The 17,987-nt window shown below is 46.4% G+C and overlaps 7 protein-coding genes across 7 annotated transcripts; 4 read left to right on the top strand and 3 right to left on the bottom strand.

Moving 5' to 3' along the window:
• The first annotated feature begins 47 nt into the window (after positions 1 to 47).
• On the top strand, positions 48 to 1,277 carry LOC115763811. Its single transcript, XM_030706563.1, has 3 exons — positions 48 to 471; positions 525 to 870; positions 926 to 1,277. The coding sequence occupies exons 1-3, from the start codon at positions 48 to 50 to the stop codon at positions 1,092 to 1,094; spliced, it is 939 nt and encodes a 312-aa protein (XP_030562423.1). The 3' UTR covers positions 1,095 to 1,277.
• Positions 1,278 to 1,361: 84 nt separating this feature from the next.
• Positions 1,362 to 2,083, bottom strand: LOC115771962 (putative ATP synthase subunit f, mitochondrial). Its single transcript, XM_030717875.1, has 3 exons — positions 2,024 to 2,083; positions 1,875 to 1,957; positions 1,362 to 1,781 (listed from the first exon to the last, which is right to left on the bottom strand). Exons 2-3 carry the CDS (start codon positions 1,951 to 1,953, stop codon positions 1,537 to 1,539), a joined length of 324 nt encoding a protein of 107 aa, XP_030573735.1. The 5' UTR covers positions 1,954 to 1,957; positions 2,024 to 2,083; the 3' UTR covers positions 1,362 to 1,536.
• A 112-nt stretch (positions 2,084 to 2,195) lies between these two features.
• LOC115759674 lies at positions 2,196 to 4,183 on the top strand. The gene is made up of 3 exons (XM_030700663.1): positions 2,196 to 2,618; positions 2,680 to 3,199; positions 3,258 to 4,183. Exons 1-3 carry the CDS (start codon positions 2,287 to 2,289, stop codon positions 3,846 to 3,848), a joined length of 1,443 nt encoding a protein of 480 aa, XP_030556523.1. The 5' UTR covers positions 2,196 to 2,286; the 3' UTR covers positions 3,849 to 4,183.
• Positions 4,184 to 5,460: 1,277 nt separating this feature from the next.
• LOC115759448 (EF-hand calcium-binding domain-containing protein 1) lies at positions 5,461 to 6,664 on the top strand. The gene is made up of 3 exons (XM_030700380.1): positions 5,461 to 5,901; positions 6,003 to 6,110; positions 6,171 to 6,664. Exons 1-3 carry the CDS (start codon positions 5,512 to 5,514, stop codon positions 6,345 to 6,347), a joined length of 675 nt encoding a protein of 224 aa, XP_030556240.1. The 5' UTR covers positions 5,461 to 5,511; the 3' UTR covers positions 6,348 to 6,664.
• A 470-nt stretch (positions 6,665 to 7,134) lies between these two features.
• On the top strand, positions 7,135 to 11,238 carry LOC115759661 (tyrosine-protein kinase receptor torso). Its single transcript, XM_030700661.1, has 14 exons — positions 7,135 to 7,436; positions 7,496 to 7,738; positions 7,806 to 8,043; positions 8,116 to 8,198; positions 8,370 to 8,538; positions 8,599 to 8,904; positions 8,964 to 9,311; positions 9,362 to 9,533; positions 9,583 to 10,069; positions 10,124 to 10,218; positions 10,278 to 10,400; positions 10,455 to 10,592; positions 10,737 to 10,913; positions 10,975 to 11,238. Exons 1-14 carry the CDS (start codon positions 7,281 to 7,283, stop codon positions 11,027 to 11,029), a joined length of 2,790 nt encoding a protein of 929 aa, XP_030556521.1. The 5' UTR covers positions 7,135 to 7,280; the 3' UTR covers positions 11,030 to 11,238.
• A 358-nt stretch (positions 11,239 to 11,596) lies between these two features.
• On the bottom strand, positions 11,597 to 17,701 carry LOC115765195 (ubiquinone biosynthesis protein COQ9, mitochondrial). Its single transcript, XM_030708660.1, has 4 exons — positions 17,575 to 17,701; positions 13,830 to 14,548; positions 13,551 to 13,760; positions 11,597 to 13,489 (listed from the first exon to the last, which is right to left on the bottom strand). Exons 1-4 carry the CDS (start codon positions 17,633 to 17,635, stop codon positions 13,451 to 13,453), a joined length of 1,029 nt encoding a protein of 342 aa, XP_030564520.1. The 5' UTR covers positions 17,636 to 17,701; the 3' UTR covers positions 11,597 to 13,450.
• On the bottom strand, positions 15,153 to 17,371 carry LOC115765117. The gene has a single exon (XM_030708548.1). It carries the CDS (start codon positions 17,260 to 17,262, stop codon positions 15,238 to 15,240), a length of 2,025 nt encoding a protein of 674 aa, XP_030564408.1. The 5' UTR covers positions 17,263 to 17,371; the 3' UTR covers positions 15,153 to 15,237.
• Positions 17,702 to 17,987: the final 286 nt, after the last annotated feature.

Here is a 17,987-nt window from a genome sequence, read left to right as displayed (position 1 = left end):
AGGTGCATGAATATAAAAGCTGGAAACGCCACCAAATACACTTAGCCATGTGGCTGCTCTTGTTGCTGGCGAACGGCTGGCAATTGCCTGAGCTGAGCGCGTTGCGCTGCCCGGCGGAAAATGCCGCTCCACTGCAGTTCCAGCTGGTGCGTCAGTGCCAGCGTGCCGCTACGGCTGAGGCACTGGCTCTGGAGAGCACCCCAACGCTAGAGGCTTGCATGAAGTTGGCGCGCGAGCTGCGTGGCTTGGCCTTAAACTATGCGCCAGGTGGGCCAGAGCGGCGCACAAATCGTTTCGAGCAGCAGCCAAGGGATGCCTACGACAAGGAAGCACGCAAGCGTCTGACAGTCTTTGAGCAGCCGGCGGAGTACTTCAACTGTCATGTGCTGCAGTGTCCGCAGAATATCAGCTTTGCGGGCATGCTGAATGACAGTCGCTTCGATTACTACAGCTTATATGGCAGGCCCACAGGTAAGCGAGCAGCTCGCTTAAAAGGTGGGCCAAACTTAAAAGCTAATCCGCAGCGTTGCACAACATCAGCTGCGTGCCGCGTGTGGGACTCTTTGTGTTCTATACACGACCCGCCAGCTATCTGAATGCCTCGCGCAGCTGCAGCCATGCCAGCGAGTTTAGCGGCAGCCTGGCGCACGTTGCCTCCGAGGCGCGCACCTATGCACTGTCCCGTTGGCTCGTCGAGTACAATAAACAACGCGCCGGCGAGCAGACCGTACCGGGCATATTTCTGGCCTATGTGGGCTTGCGTTTTAATAGCTCCAGCTCTCTCCGGCCGATGGACTATCGCAATGCGCAGCAGGAGAGCCTGCTCTGTTTTCTGTACCGCGCCTGGCATGAGGGTCATCCGCGATCGGAGTAAGTGAAATTGCTTGAATTATGAAATAGCCAAGTTAACAGCAAGTATCCGAAGGGGCAGTCAGGCTAATGCCAGCTGCGTGGCACTGACTCCAAAGGGCACTTGGCAAACGCTGAGCTGTGAGCGCGAGCTGCCCTTCATATGCGAGATCTTTACGCCTGCGAGATCCAGTACGAACAGGCAACTGGATACGGGAGCGAATGCTGCCGACGTGTGTTACTGAAAAGGATTTACGACAACCCGATTTAATTCCAACAAAATAACTCCAAAAGGGAAAGTGAACCTATCCCGACCTTGAGTTGAACTAAAATTAAGCAAAAACCATATACAAACAAGGTATATTGATAAATTTACCTTCAGTCTTGATTTTAACGTCCATGATGAAACAGCTGCGTCTTTAATTATTAATTAATTTATTCCATTTAAATGAAGCGAATTGAAAAAAGGCGCGGTCGAACCGGTAAACCAATCAGAAATTAATTCACAGTTATTTGGTGCAGCACAGTTATTCGCAGACATTTTTATTAGAATTGGCCGTCTTCAAAACAAGAAATGTATTGTGTTGTCGTGTGTTGTGTGTTTTTAACTCTCCCACTTTACCGAATGGCAACAATAAAGTTATAATTACAAAGTGTACACTGAAGAGCTTAAACGAGATGAACCGCTTAGTGGTACTTGTAGTTCCTGTGGTGCTTCAACTTGGTATAGTTGATCAAGTAGAAGAACGTCATGCTGGCGACGGTCAGTTGGAAGAAGGGTGCAATGCCAGCACGCTTGGGGAACACGTATTTGTGCTGCCAGCGCCACCAGGCACGGCTAACGGCGCCAGCAATGGCGCTTGGAGTCTTGTTGCGGCGTCCAAACCAGGAGCCCAACTCTCCCAATTTAACTTGGCCGAAGGGCACATCAGCTGCGATTGCAAATAAAACAATTACATAAAATAATCGTATTATGCGGCAGTAATGTGCGGCAGAAAATTACGTAATTTTGCAAATTCGCTCACCTTTGCCATAGTAGCGTGCTGGATCATAAGGTCCATGCACCTTCGGATTATACTCAGCTGGATAGTCACCGAAAGCCATCTCGCTGCGTTTTGTATAATAAAATATATAATTTCCCAATGAGATTATATTTTCTAGCCTGCCTACTTACTTTGCTCGATACTTGAGTATGGTACGAGAATGTATCGATAGAGTTCAAGGCACACTAGAGCACAGTGATGCAGCAGCACATATATCGATAGTAGCACCGCGATGCTGTAAGTTGCCACTCCTGCAACATTCTGACGCGGTGGCAACGCCGTTGCGTTGTATATACAGAAATCAAATAAGAATTTTTTGCAAATCGGAAACGCGCTTAAATAACGATAATAACAATTAAAAAAAGACTACAAAAACAATAAATTCAGAAGCGAAATGAAACTGGAAGAGCTCTTGACAAAGGGTGCATCATCGCCGCAGGAGGACGACGACGATGATGAAAAGGCGGAGTCGAAAACAAAAGCCACAAATGCCTCTGATGAGGGGGTGGAGAACGCTGAAGATGCTGCTGAGGAGTCTGCTGAAAAGGAAAGCGCAACGGGCAAGAAAAAAGGCACACGCAAAAAACGTTCACTCAATTGGGAGGAAGCGGAGCGCGGCCTGCTGCTAGAGGTCATCAAAACAAAAGTCGCATTCGTTGAGAATCGCAGCGTCGATGCCAAGAGCATCAAGGCCAAGCGACTGGCCTGGTCGCAAATAACCAAACAGTAAGTGCACACAAATATGTGCAGCACTTCAATAAATGCCCATTTAAATATTCACTTACAGATTCAATGCCCTGAACTTTCGACATCGCCTGCTGGAGCAAATTCAAGTGCAGTGGCGCAGCATGAAAAATTCGGCGAAGCGCGAACATCAGCAAAAGCATCCAAAATCGGATGCGCTAGAGGGCATGCGCATGATTGAGTTCATGGAGGAGTTGCAAAAGGATCCGGTATCGTCGCGCAGTCAAACGCGCAGCGGCACCAATGGCGCTGTAAATGTACCACTGAAAAAGGAGCTGCTCGAATTAGATGAGGACGAGGATATGCCCCTGGCTGCCTTGCCAAATTCAACAAATGCCAGTGAGGATACATTGCAAACATCCACCATAGCCATACCCTCACCACCGCCCTCCACCGCCGGCGGCGACTCACAGCAGGAGAGCGCCCAGCCGCAATCAGCGCCCAATAGACGCAAACGTGCCAAAGCCAAACCATTGCTGAGCAGTAAGGACGACACAGACGGCACTACTGGCCCGCCGGACAACGACAAGACTTCACCAACGCGCAAAAGGCGACAACGCAACGTGAGTAGAGACCGCAGCATGTTAAAGAAACTCTCATTTGATAAAAACATTTCCACAGCATTCACAGGCACAGTCGGTGCTATCCGAGGATGAGGCGCCGGCTGCTAGTGCCGCCGCAGTTGGAGCATACACGCCAGCAACAGCTGCTAATGAGGCAATTAGCTGCGTGGACATGGAGGAGAAATACAAACAGCAGCTGTTCAAGCTGCTTAAGCAAGCGCGACTGGCCGAGATTGATTATGCACGGCGCGAGCACGAGCAAAAGCTGCGCTTTGAGCAAATGGAGCAGGAACTCAAGATGTCGTACTATCGACAGGAGCAGGACCTCAAGCTGCGACATATGCGCGAGGAGCACGACATACGGCTGCGTCAACAGCGGCGCGAGCACGAAGCCCGTCTCACTGTTTACAATCTCAACAGCAGCGCCTACAACGGCAACGGCGAACTGCAACAGCAGCAGCAGCTACAAGAGGAGCAGCAGCAGCAGCAGTCGCAGTTGCCTCACGGCGTGCGCTGCAATGCCAAAACGGACTATAATAATGTGCACCTGGACGGCGGTACAGCTCAGCCACAGCCATCGACATCGTCAAGCAGCAGCAGCACGGAAGCAGCGCTGGCGCTAAATGCCAACTCTTTGGCTTACAACTAGTTGTTGTAGGCACACCCATGCACACACACAAACACACTCACACACCCAGAACACAAGATATTACGCATTGCCAGAATTTAGTGGATACTGTATACAAAAGAGGAAACAACAAAAAACTTAGCTTGAAATGCGTTTAGCAAAATGTAGCCGACTCTCAAATTGTCTCAAAAGACACGGACTATTCATGTATGAATATGGACATTAATTCATATACAATATACTTACTCACGTTGCCACACGCAGGCGACGTCTTTTTCGCGCCCTGCACGGACACAAATCGAATGGACTGTTTTTTTTTTTTTGTTTTTTGTTGTTGGTTTTGGTGCATGCCACAACACAGACTAACAGACAACCACCCACCCACCCAACCAAACAGACAGACAGACAAGCAGATAAACAAACAAACACACACTACGCAAACACATTTGCATTTTTTCAATATTAGTATTATTATTATATTTGTATCCTGGTATCTGTTAAGTGAACTTGCTCTACAAAGTTATGAATTTATGAATTTCACAAGCGGTTGTGTCGCAAGAACAAACAAACAAACAAATAATACTCAAAGAACCCTCGAACACACACATACAAAAAGGAAAAAGAAATCCTCGCATGAGTTTTTCCATTTTCCATTGAAGAAAACCTATCCTAACAGTCAGTCAGTATTCTATTTTGTCACTGTATTAGAATTCTATTTTTGATTATCATGCAGCTATGTTAAGTTTTTATTTTGATTATATTATTTTTTTAATTATATAAATACTTATACGATAATTGTACATCTATGTAGTTGTATTCTGTATGATCTTTGTTCATACACATTAACTTTTATAGCTGTCGTGTACTCGATAGGAATACATTTTTGTAAGCTATACGAACGTCTTTTAAGGTACATTGCTAAGTCTACACCCTGCCACACACACACACACACACACACACACACACGTATATACATACCATATACCCGGATGTACACTTTGTGTTGTTTAGCGCAGTAATATCCTGTAACTTTGCTTTTGCTTACTAAATGACATAATTTGAGCAAAGGACAATTAAACAATTAGATAAAGATAATACATTAGCAAACATGTCTTTTAATTGAAATGCACTGCGATCTCCATATCTATGTACGTATATACGTATGTATGTATGTATTTAGGTGTACGTACATATGTATGTATTATATGTGTATATATGCATGTTTGTATGTCTGTATATATGTATTTGTAAGTATATATGTATGCATGCATGCATGTTTGTCTATATGTATGTATGTATGTATGCTTGTATAAAAAGCAAAAGCTTAACAGACTCTACATTGCGTTACAGCAACATGTGTCTGGGCAAAAGGTTGCAAACGTTTTTGAGAACATGTTGCCAAAACAGCGCATGCATAATTGTATGTTGCTAGCATCATGCCGCAACAATGAATTATTTTCTCTATTTATTTAGCTTTCCAGGATATGCTCGCATTGAATATCATGCAAAATAGGTCCTTCGGGACAACTTGAAGTACATCCCATCTAAAGAGCCAAGAGAAAAATCAAAAAAAGGCTTAAGAAATGCCCAAAATAAAGAAAAGTGTTATTTTTTGATTGTCAGTTGGCATATTTGAATATTTTATACCCATTTTTGTGAGTTTACTTATTGACTAATTTACAAAATGAAGGATCTGGACCTTACCTTGGACTACATGGAAAATGCGCGCTTCAATTACACGTACGGGCCCTTGATCACGCACATGCAGACGGAGTCACCTTTTACAAGGACCGAGTTGCTCTGCATTTCCATGGTCTATCACAAATTTGCGCTGGGGAATGGACCCAAGGCCAAGTTCATAACCTTAATGCAGCTAAGCAATATATTGGAGCTGATGTTCAATGTGACAGATCGAGAAATAAACAGACGCATTGTGGCCCGTATTAGCTATGATCCGGACTGTACGGACTCCAAATCCTCGTCGGAGCGGCACTGTAGCCTGGCCAGCTTTATCAGACTTTTCTCCATCTACTTTTCCACAGATCTGGAGAAGCGCATGCAGTTCGTTTTTAGCGTAAGTTTGATTGTGGGAATCGTTAGACAGTGTTGATTAAAAGCTACATATCTACATGGACAGTGTTGTTAAAACCTATATAAATATATTCGTATATTTAGATTTACGATGAAAATGATCGTGGCTACTTGGAACGGGAAGACGTGGTGTTTTTTGTGGAGAAGTTTTTTGACGGCGATGACGAGGATGAGATCTTTGAGCTGCGCACTGTAAATACTGCTAGCTAAAAGGTCTGCTAACTGCTCCTTCTGCTACTTTTCGCCCAACAGGATATGCTTGAAGTGCTTTTTGCTAAATTTGATATAGACAAGGACATGCACATCTCGTTTGAGGAATATTCCGAGGTTGTGCGCATGCAGCCGCAACTTATGGAATTTCTGGGCATGGTTTATCCCACACAGGATCAGCTGGACATTGTGCGATTGTGTGTAAATGTCCTTTCCTGATGCCAGGAATTGCAATTCCCTTGCTTACGCGCAAAAAGTGCTCACGCTCTAAAGTTATAAATAGAACTTGAGCACTTTTTGCACTTGAGCAAAGACTTGTATAACAGCATTTGATGGCCATGAGCACAGAACTGTATAACAGATTGGAACAAGCACCGGCTTCAACAAATTAAAATTTTCGAGTGCATTTTTCTGTTATACTTTGTATTGAACATTTCTCCCATAAGTTTGTATAACACTATTTGATTATGGCCATGAGCACAGAACTGCATGCACAGAACTGTATAACAGATTTGAACAAGCGCCGGCTTCAATAAATAAATATTTTCGAGTGCGTTTGTTATACTTTGTGTTGAGCATTTCTCCCATTCGCTTGTATAACACCATTTGATGATGGCCATGAGCACAGAACTGTATAACTGATTGGAACAAGCACTGGCTTCAAGAAATACAAATTTCGAGTGCGTTTTATTGTTATACGTTGTGTTGAGCATTTCTTCCATACGCCTTGGCGCCCCGTTGTCGAAAAGCGAATTCAATTTTTGCATTACAAATGATTTGGCTAGCGTGGCCGTCCGTCCGTCTTATAAAGCACATGAAACGGAAAAGTGAAACAAAATAAAACGAATAACACAACTTTATTCATTTTTGTGGCTTTTCTTCCTGCTCGCCTATGGCTCGGCTTCAGTTCGCATGGCTCAGTCGTAGGCAACGGTCGATCTATTGCGCAGAGCCGCAATTAAAAAAAAAAAAAAAAAAGGCAACAAAAAAAAGCCAAAGAGAGCGAACTGTTCAATAAACAAAAAGAACCGCAAGTCCAAGTGCCATAAAAGGAAAGTGCAATAACCGTGCAGCATTGGCGCAGCGAACGAAGAGAGGAAGAGATAGAGAGAGATCGGAATAAGGAAGGAAGGAAGAGGAGAAAAGAACAAAATGCTGCTGTTCTATGCAAAATATGTGTTTATCTTCTGGGTGCTCATGGCAAGCTATCGAGGCAACATGATGCTCATGCGCCAGCTCTCCGAGGATGAGGCGCTGCTCAATTTGACCGCCTGCTCCAAGCACTGCCTGATTAAAATGCCGCAAAAGGTCAGATCAACTGGTGCCCACTCAAAGCTCTTAGATTTTAACATGATTCAATTTTGTAGAACTTTACTGCCTGCTACGAATACTGTAAGAACGACAATTCCAGCGATTTAATGCCGACACGAGTACGTAAGATACAGGAGAATTTCCTTTTGAAGCTCGTCTGCCGCACGGAGTACAACTTGACATTCCGCATCAATTGGGTGCAGCATGCGCGGCACAACACCACACAAAGTGCGCCAGATGCCATGTTTATCATCAGAATCGATGCAAAATTAACTGGTTTGGAATCCATTCTCTATTTGGTAAGTCAACTAATTTAAGGGAAATCCAAGCCGAGCTAATCTTCGTTTTAATCATTTGTTAACCTAGTCAGATGACAGTTTCTTTACCATACCCGAGCTGGAATCAAATACTACGTATAATGTTACGGCGCTGGCTGTGCACGCCGATGGCGCCTATTCGCTTATAGCCATCGAGGAGGGCTTTCAAACATTGAGGCGTGGCTATCAGCCCAGCAAAATGGGCGAGGTTAGGCTGAGAAAATTTCAAGAGCAGCCCGACAATTTGCGGCGCATCGCAGCCGTGGTTGAATGGCAGCCGTCAGCAGGTATTCAATGGGATGGGGAGTATGGGGAGTACCATCAATAAAACCCGTATTATATCGTTTTTATATTTGCAGAACGAAACTGTTACTTTGATATGATATACTATTCAACGGATAGCCAAAGCATGGAGGCGCCCACTCCAGTTCATTTTCGTGATGTAAGTGCATCATAGTTTTAACCAGCAAGAGCCGGACTTGGCAATAGCCAGCTTCCATTATAAAAACGGCTGAGAACAGGGAGGGCTGTTCTTCAATCCATCTTTGCCCAGCTCTAGTCAATTTCACCACAAGATTTTCCTGATCTCTACTACTACTGTACTCTTCCACAGCCCCGCCAGCTGTATACCTATACAATACCCAATATGGAATTTGGTGAGCACTTCAGGATTGGTGTGCGTACAGTTAATGACAAGAATAGCCTGGAGAGTCCAGTGCAGTGGCTCATACTGCAGGCGCCCAGCTGCTTGGATTGGTTTGATTACAACTATACGCTCTGCGGTAAATTGGAATTGCATAGCATAGAGAAAGACATATAATGACTCCTTGCATACCGTGCAGCTCCACTCAAGCCGAGCAACGTAAGCGTCCAGCAGCAGCATTTTGATCAGGATGTGTTGGCCTTAAATATCAGCTGGTCACCGCCGCGATATCTGCCGGATTACTATACGCTGTACATACTCGATCTGCACACGGACAGCGAACAGGCCAAGTACACAGTGGAGGGCAATGCCAGCCATTTCTATATATCCAATATAACTGTGCTGGGTGCCAACTTTGAGGTGCATTTGGTGGCGCACACACGTGGCGGCCAGAATGCCTCCATGCAGTTTTTGAGCAAGGCACCGCTGGAGGTTTGGATGAAAGGTAAACTGTGCTGTTTTAGGATTTCTAAGCCTGTGGATAACTTTCCAATCGATACACAGAAAGCAGCCTGATTAAGTTAATACTCTTCCTTGTTGTGCCCGTCTGTTGTATACTCGCTTTGTGCTCAATGACGCTGCGCAAGCACAGGCGCCAACAGGAGTGCCAGAAGCTGGAGACCAAGGAGCTCAAGTCAGCGCCCAATCAGGCTGCCGATTTTCATCTTTCATTAATCAACAGCAGCAGCCTGTTGGCCACGCTCGCCACCGAAGATAACTTTGAGCTCGATGATGAACTGGAGGTGGAGCCACATGCTGTGCTGCTGCAGGATGTATTGGGCGAGGGCGCCTTTGGCCTGGTGCGCCGCGGCGTCTACAAGCAGCGTCAGGTAGCCGTCAAGCTGCTCAAAGGTAAGAAAAAAGCGTTGGGAGCTGCCCAGCTTATTAATGCCTTTGCTTAGACCAGCCCAATGAGGAGGATGTGCAGGCTTTCAAGTGCGAAATACAAATGCTGCGCGCCGTCGGCAGGCATCCAAATATTGTTGGCATTGTGGGCTACTCGACCAGGTTCAGCAATCGCATGATGCTGCTCACCGAGTACTGCGGACTGGGAAGCCTGCAGAGCTTTCTACGGTAGGACTGGTTATCTATATGGGAAGCTTTCTAATGCCTTTCCTTACAGCGACGAATGGAAGTTCCAGCAGGAGCGCAGCGTTCAGGACATGCGACTTAAGCTGAACCCAGCAAAGCAGCCGCAACCACTGAAGACAACGCATCAGCAGCGCGCCAGACATCTCCTGTATAATGACACACGCATTGAGGATATTAATGGCTCCATGTTGTCCACACTAGAGGAGGAATCCGAAACGGATCTCTCGCGAAACAGCAGCCACCTCGATAGCTACAACTTGACCAAGGCAACGCATGCTGCAGACAACAAATCCTATGGACTGCATGAGATTGAGAATATTGATGCGAATGCGGCAGCCGTATGTCCGAAGACCATATTGAAGCGCAACCAAAACGAGCAGCCACCTGGTAGGAGCTGCACGGTAAGCTTCGAGAACAGGGAGTACTTTGACCCACCTGCAGCTAATGAACAAATGGAGAGGCAGCCGCTCAAGTATGCCGATCTGCTGGACATTGCACATCAGGTGGCCGTAGGCATGGTAAGTGCTTAGTTGAAGAAATGTTTAGACAATAATATATCCGTTTGTTCACAGGACTTTCTGGCACAGAACAAGATTGTGCATCGGGATTTGGCGGCGCGCAATGTGCTCATCTCATCGGATCGCACCATTAAGATAGCGGACTTTGGGTAAGTAATATGATGATGATGAATTAAATGAGAGACATATTAATATTAATTTCCTACAGCCTCAGCCGTGATGTCTACCATGAGAATGTCTATCGTAAATCCGGCGGCAGTGGCAAGCTGCCCATCAAATGGCTCGCACTGGAGTCGCTAACCCATCAGGTGTACACCAGTCAGAGCGATGTGTAAGTGAGCTTCAGTCTGATGGAACATATTTTAATGACTTGCTTGTCTCGTAGCTGGTCCTTTGGCGTGCTGCTCTATGAGATCACAACGCTGGGTGGTATGCCGTATCCTTCAATTTCACCCAGAGATTTGCTGCAGCTGCTGCGTCAGGGACAGCGCATGAGACGACCCGACGGTTGCACAGATGAAATGTATATACATTTTGAGTATATAGATAGATAGTTTGCTTTGCGGTTCGAGCAAAAACCTCGCCTGGGTTTTCCAGACCTTGGCTCGAACCGGAAACAAATTTTCCTGATATATAAATAACCAATCTTCCCATCAACTTGGAACAGGTTCGCACTGATGGAAAGCTGCTGGTGCTCCGTACCCGGCAATCGACCCACATTCGCCGAGCTTAAGCAGCGTCTGGATAACATGATAGTGGCCACCAAGGAGGTACCACTGCGTCTGCTGCAGCAATCAAAGCAACGAAATCTGCAGACCAACGAGCAAACAGACAATGCGCATAGGTAAGCATAACTGGAATAAAATGTAGTCTAATCCAGATATTCTACAATCATAAATTCACAGCAAAGTGGAGCAGCTGCCGCCAGATGATGGAACGTACCTACAGCCTTTGCCGTAGCTTGTGCGCAAATGAGGGATATTTGTTATAAATTTTTTCCTTAGTGCAATACCTTTTAAGTAATTAGTTAGATTTGTGTGTAGCTTAGGGGTTTTAATTCAATTTAAACAACTAACAATGCTGAAAAGCTGCAAAGATTTTGAAATATATAATAAGAATTTGTTGAAACCCAAAGTTTAACTTGTGATAATGCTTCCAATCTAAGATTCTTATAACCGATCGAAAGCGTTTCGAATATTGTATTCATGTCGGGAGATAGTTTTGAAAGAAAATGAAACTTAGTTAATAGCTTTAAGGCATTTAAGAAGTAGAGCTTAATGTGGTTCAATTATTGGGACACTTTAATCAAAGATTTAAATGATCCTTAACAATAGTAGAACGCAGCTTAGGAAAATGATGTATATTATAAAAACTAGAAAGAATGATTGTTTTAACTGTCCTAGATCAAATCATAGCACACTGAAATTTGTAACGCCTTGCTGGTAGCTGACTTTTGTTTGTCGTTCAGGCACAAAATTCGAAAGGTCCCCCACATAGAAATCGTTTGGCAATTTTCTTAAAAGTTCCGGTTTTTTTTTAATAACAGAGCTAGGAAATGTGCCAACACTGCTGCCGCATGGAATGGACGCCCTGTGCGCCAATACCCTATGCATGTCCGCTCTGTCCGGTGCGACAGTTATCGGATCGCTGCCACGGACCGAACAGAGGGGACTACAAGCTCCTGTATCCCTATCCGTCGCCCAACCGCAAGCCAATCAAGCATACAGATCTGTGCAAGGACATATCCGAATTGTATTCCTATGTGGTGGCTGCCAAAACCAACGTCAAAAGGGGCAACAAGCGCAGAGGTAACACAGCCAACCAGGCGTCCGGCGATAAACAGCTGCGCATGCTGTCAACTTCTGCCTGGCATCAGAAACAACAACAACTACATCTGGAGAAGGCTCGAAACCAGGCTAACCGGCGTAACGAAATCAATTGTGACATTCCAGCGCCATATATGGATCCCATACAAGAGGAGGACACCTGGACTTGGAAATCCCGATATCCGGTGCCAGAAAAAGTGCTGCCCGTGCGCGCCCGATTGGCACCGTCCGGTGCAAAGCGGGCCAGGAGTGAGCAAACCGATAGCTCGGCGCAGCATACATTACAAGCGCACCTTTCCAATGTCCAGTAGACAACCTTTTTTCCACGTATGATCAGTCAGCAATAGTCCCGCGCAGCGCCTTACCAGTGCGCGTTTCATAGTTGTGTTATAAAAAAATCAAGAATAAACCACAATTTGTTAGTCAAAAAAGACTAAAAAGTGCCTTTTATAGCGGCAAATCATAAATGTTCTGGCAAAGTCAATGCAGATAAGCTATGGATTTTCAACTGATCGATCGTTCCTTTGAGCTGTTACATGATATAGTTAACTGATTTGGTAATTTGCTTAGTTTAGGTCTTAAACCAACTTAAATTTGATTACCTTTGTATTTGTACATAATATAGTAGCTATAGGTGAGATTTGGACCTGATGACAAATGAATTGTTAACTAATAGAATCTATGACAATTAGCCGGCTGCCTTAAACTTATATCCTGCTTACACTTTAAATGAAAAACTCTGCATAGTTTCATTAAGATCAAGCCTGTAATTTCCATAGGAACAGGATATTTCCATATCATTGCGGCTCTTCATACCCATCCAGTGCAAGAAATACTTTACAAAAGCGCGAATGTCTCCTTCCAGTTCTATTAAAGCAAATAAATTGATATAATTTCAATGACTTACATATTTGAGCTAATATGTTTAACAAGTTTAATTAAGCGAACTATATTTAGATTACACAAATATCGCATCCTTCCCCTCATATTCAATTCCCTTCATCCCATCATAAGTACACTAATTAGTTAGACCCAGTTTAGCTGGATTTAATATTTGTACAGATTAAAGAGCTCTTACATTCCAACTATAATTAATAGCTACGTTTATGTCGTGTTACCCAAACGTGATTAGAAATTGTTTAAAATTTTATATAATTGTGATAATGTTGTATAAAGTGCATATAAGATCTTTGCTGTTAAATTAATAGAAAACTATTTTGAGACCTTTTTTTATCGATTTAAAAAATAATTATTAGTTGAAAAATGAGCGAAAGCTAATGTGCACATTTTAAAGTTTTTATAAAAAATAATTTTTAAGAATATAGCCGGGTAATATTAATCCTCTCCATACTCTTTAATCTCTCTAATCGCGATTGGAACAAGGCATAAACGCAGCTGCCAATGCAAAATATCGACCCGCTGGAACAACAATCTAAAAGTATACATATATCAGGTATATTATGAGGGTTTATAGGTATAAATCTTTGTATATATATATTTCTTTTTATACAACACTCTCCTGTTCTTTGGACTTTCGCTGGTTTTTGGGCGTTTGCTAATGGCGGCCATAGCCCAGTCCGAGTATGTTTCGCGCCTGGAAACAGAAGACAGTTAAGATTAGTTCTAAGTGAGTAAAAGAAGGTGGACTTTCGCACCGTTATGAAAGCCGAGTTGAAGGAACGTTGAAATGTGTGCGTCATGCCCTCGGTCTGGGCCAGGGCCATTTGCAGCTGTACGGCCTCGTCCATGCGGTTCTTGAGGAACTCCCACGTCTGTGCATGGCCCGGCGAAGTGTCCTGCAGCATGTAGAGCTCTGTCATTTTCATGATTGTGGCCAAGCCAATGCGTCGCGTGTACCAGCCAAACTGTGGACGATTCATTAATGGGGATTAGTTGAGTAGAAGCTATCAGCGAGTGGGTTGGGCGCCACTTACGTCCACGGAACGATCGCCGGAATAGTAGCAGATGTCATCGACCAGCGTCAGCACCTGCGCCAGCGCTGTGGATGCATTCTGCGGCTGGGCAATCAACGCCATGGCCTGCGGCCACTGGCTCTTGTATGGCTCAATCATTTCCAGACGCTGGCGCACGGCCTGTACGAGAAAATCAAGCGGATCGTTCACCTCCTTCTCGCCATTGTCTGTCTGCTTTTGCAGGCACTGCACCAGCTCTGCGTTGCACTTGCCGTTGAAGTGCGAGACGAGCGCAAAGCCGCCTTCGGGAAACATGCCGTGAACAACGCTTGGCAGGCCGCACTCCTCGGCGCCCTGGACAATCGCCTGCTTGCTCCAGCCGTGCTGTGGCACATGCAGCATTGCGGCATCTAATATGCGGCTGCGTATGCCATCCACCTTGGCCTGCTTGGCCGCCTGCTCTGCGCTCTGTTTGCCCTGCTCTCCGCCTGCTCCGGTGGTGCCTCCAACCGCACCTGGCTGTGCGCCCGGTTTCTGCTCGGCTGCATCGCGTTCCCGTTCGCGTTGCTCTTCGCGCGCCCGAAACTCCTCAAGCTTGTCGCTGTCTTTGGCATAGCTGCGTCTCAAACTGCAGGCGGGCTTTAATTTTGAACGCAGCTCCTGCTGCTGCTGATGAAGTGTGTGAAAAGTTGCCGCTGTTCCGCTGCTGCATATGGCGGCTAGCCAGCAGCCCTGAGCATCTGTAAAGGGTTTCGATTAAATGAATTCGAGAAAAACTTAATCATTTTATCAGAAGAGAAGATAGGGACCTTAGGAGAACTTAATTGTTGCGAGCTTTAGTGAGCTTTAATTATTTCCAGGCAAAGCTTGAACTTGTTTTGGCATTTCTGATATTCTTAAAGTACGTAGTTAACAAAAGCTTCGAGCTTTAAGCGAGCTTTAATTGTTTCCTGGTAAAGCTTTAAGTCGCTTTGACATTTCTGATATTCTTAAAGCATATATTTAACTAAAGCTTTTAGCTTTAAGTTTGCTTTAATTGTTTCCAAGCAAAGCTTAAAGTTGCTTTGACATTCTTGAGCTTAAGTTAAACCAGTCCAAATCTAAGTGACAAACATTCTGTAAACACGCGCTTGTCCCCTGCTCAACCCTCTAGTTTCTAATTGCAATTAGGTACAAATGACATTGGGGGTCGCGAAAAGCAAGCAAAGCGTCTGCTGCGTAATTAATTAACACCATTTGGAGCACAAAAGCGCCAGCTCATCTGGCCCCAGCTTGTTGGGCAATTAACACCTGCTGGCCGAAAAGCCCCAGAGCCACAACAAAACTAAATCCAAGGCCAAACAATTGGTCAGATAAATTTCGTTTTCATTACGCTTTCAGATATAAACATAAAAATATATGCTGGGTGGTTGGATTCGGGGTTTTCTGCCTAGCGCTGCTCCAGTTCCAGTTCCATGGCTGTGGGCGTGGGCGTGGGCGTTGCCGTAGCCTGTTTGCGCCTTGCGATGCTCTGCTCGAGATTGTCGCTGGCCAGCAGATAGAGCACGCGCAGCGACTCCAGGCCCGTTATGGAGCCGGCCAGCACCTCGAGCTTCTCCTCGCGTCCAATGTCCGGCAAGCTGCCGTCGCCCTCGCCCTCGCCGCCCATGCCGCTGTTGCTGATGTTGACGGCGAGCATGTTGAGCTGCTTCTGCATAAGCTCATCGTCGGAGGCACTCTGGCCGTTGCGCACACGCTCCCTGTACGCCTTGTAGTGGGCCAGCGAGAAGTTGAGCGCCTTGCCCAGAGGCTGCAGCAGACGCTCCTCAATCTCGGGCAGTGCATGCCAGAAGCCCGTCCGATTCTCGAGGTCGGCCATGGCAAAGTAGCGTAGAATATTCAGCGCATTGGACAGACTGACCGAGTGCAGCAGCAGATCCGATTTGACATCCTGCGGCAGCACACAGACGCACCTGAGCAGCATGGAGCGAAACTTGATGCCGCTATAGACATCCCTGAGCGGCGCCTCTTTCTCCAAGGCGGCGGCAACCAGATCCTTGTACATGCCCGCCAAATAGCCCAAGATGCCGTCATGCTGCAGCGTTTCTAGCAGATTCTTCAATATAAAGTACTTGGCCGCATCCTCGAAGGCGAGTATATAGTGGTGCAACACCTGCAGACCCAGCTGACGCAGCGGCTCCTGCGGCGAGTAGCCGGTGATCTTGCACAGCGCCTCGCAGTAGCGCTTGTGCACCTCCAGATCGAGCGAGCGCTGCGGCACGGGCTCCGTCAAAATGCTGAGCATGTAATCGTTGAGGCGCAGTCCGCAGTGCTGCAGCGGCGGCTCGGGCTGCTCCAGCAGCACGGCCACCAAATACAGGCTCGACTCGAACAGAAAGAGCGGCGCATAGATCTTGGGCGCCGTCGCCGGCAGCAATTGGCCCACGAGCAGCGCATGGTAGTACATGGCGAGGGCGGGCAGCGGCAGTTTGTCATCGATGAGGAACATATTGTGGCTGCTCATCTCGTAGACGCCGTTGGCGGCGTCTAGGCGACGTTTCCAGCGTGCGCGCTGCTCGACCAGGCCCAGCAAATAGTAGGGATCGCCCAGCAGCCGTGTGATGTCCGAGGTCAGCGTGTGCTGCACCTGCTGCACATAGGTCTGTGTCTTGCCCGCATTGGCCCGGGCCAGCAGATAGTTCTGTTGCGTCAGCTCCGGCCGCAGGCGCCATGGACTGGGCGTGCAGGTGTGCGCCTGGCCCGGCTGCAGCAGTCGTTTGGGCACATTGCTCACCTCCAGCAGGGCCAACGGCTTGCCCAGCAGCTGCAGCAGAAAGCAGGTGAGCACATTGCGGCGATTCAGGCCGCAATCGCGAAAGATCGGAGCACGCGCATCCTGCTGGAGCACCGCCTTCAGCAGCGGCTCGTAGCACAGATCGATGGTGATGTAGTGGGCCATCAGCTGCTCAATTTGCTGCTCCTGTTCGAGCAAATGGGCCTGCTGCTCGTCGTAGCCCTCGCTCAGATAGTCCGGCAGCGGCAGCTCACGGACACGCGTCACCACCGACGACAGACACCATTCGATGGCCTGCGGCTTGGCGCTGCCCTGGCGCAGCAGCACCACCTGCAGGGCGCGCAGATAGGCCGAGAATATGGCAATGCTGCTGCTCTCCTCGATCTTCTCCATCAGCTCCAGCATGAACGGATGCAGTGGCGCATAGCTGGCCACAATCTTCAGCAGCTCGTTGACGCAATCGAAGAGCGGCGCATCATCCACATTCGTGTCGTCCGTCAACGTCGGAGCGCAGATCTCATTGTATAGCTCCATGGCAATGGCGGCCATGTGCGGTTCGATTTCCGCAAAGACTGTGGGACTCTGGAAGAGCATTTTGACGCCGTCGTAGTCGCGTTCGAGCAGCATCCGTTTGATGAGACGCAGCAGGTTCTCGGCTTCTGTTACCGTATCCATTTTCATATGCTGTTTAATTTACACTAGTTTCTAGGAGTTTTTTTTTTAACTTTTTTTTAATACTTTTAACTTTGACTTTAAACGGAAAATTCTAAATAAGCTGGCAACCGGCAGCGGCAGCATTTGCTTTATCCATTCCCCCCCTGACGTATAAGTCGGACCGAGAAAAAAAAAAAACAGCTGTTCGCTTTGAATGCCAATCTCGCACGTCTTTCGTAATGTATGCGTAGGGGCGAATTGCGAATTGTGAAATGCCGAGGCGCGCGCGTCTTTGGTATGGTGTGTTAACAGTTGTGGCTTAATTGATAATTTACTTACTGAGTGGGAGCACAAACTTTTGTATGCGTATCACTTTCTGCAAACAGCGCACATTTGCCATTTTTGCGCTCCAAATGTTGTCTGCTCAACTGATATTTGCTTCCTCTTTTAGTGTTAGGTTCAAGCGCCATTCAGCGTGCGGCAAGTTGAGTGTTGTAAAGTTACTTTCGGTGCACCATTTACAGCACTCAAATTCTAGGGCTGCCAGTGCACTTTAATAAATAAAAACATTTGAACTGAACAAACAAACTTTCAATAGCTCAAATGAAAGTCAATTTGACTAAACTACAGCTATAAAGTGATCTTCATTGTGAAATGGATTTTTCTTACATGTTTAGAACAACAGCTGTTTGGTATTTTCTTATGATGCATTTTGCACATTTTTGTGGCTTGCGCCAACTGGTCACACTAAT

The sequence above is a fragment of the Drosophila novamexicana genome, unplaced genomic scaffold, assembly GCF_003285875.2.
Source record: "Drosophila novamexicana strain 15010-1031.04,08,12 unplaced genomic scaffold, DnovRS2.1 tig00000008-arrow-pilon, whole genome shotgun sequence".
NCBI lineage: Eukaryota > Metazoa > Arthropoda > Insecta > Diptera > Drosophilidae > Drosophila > Drosophila novamexicana.
This window is presented reverse-complemented; position numbering and strand designations above follow the sequence as displayed.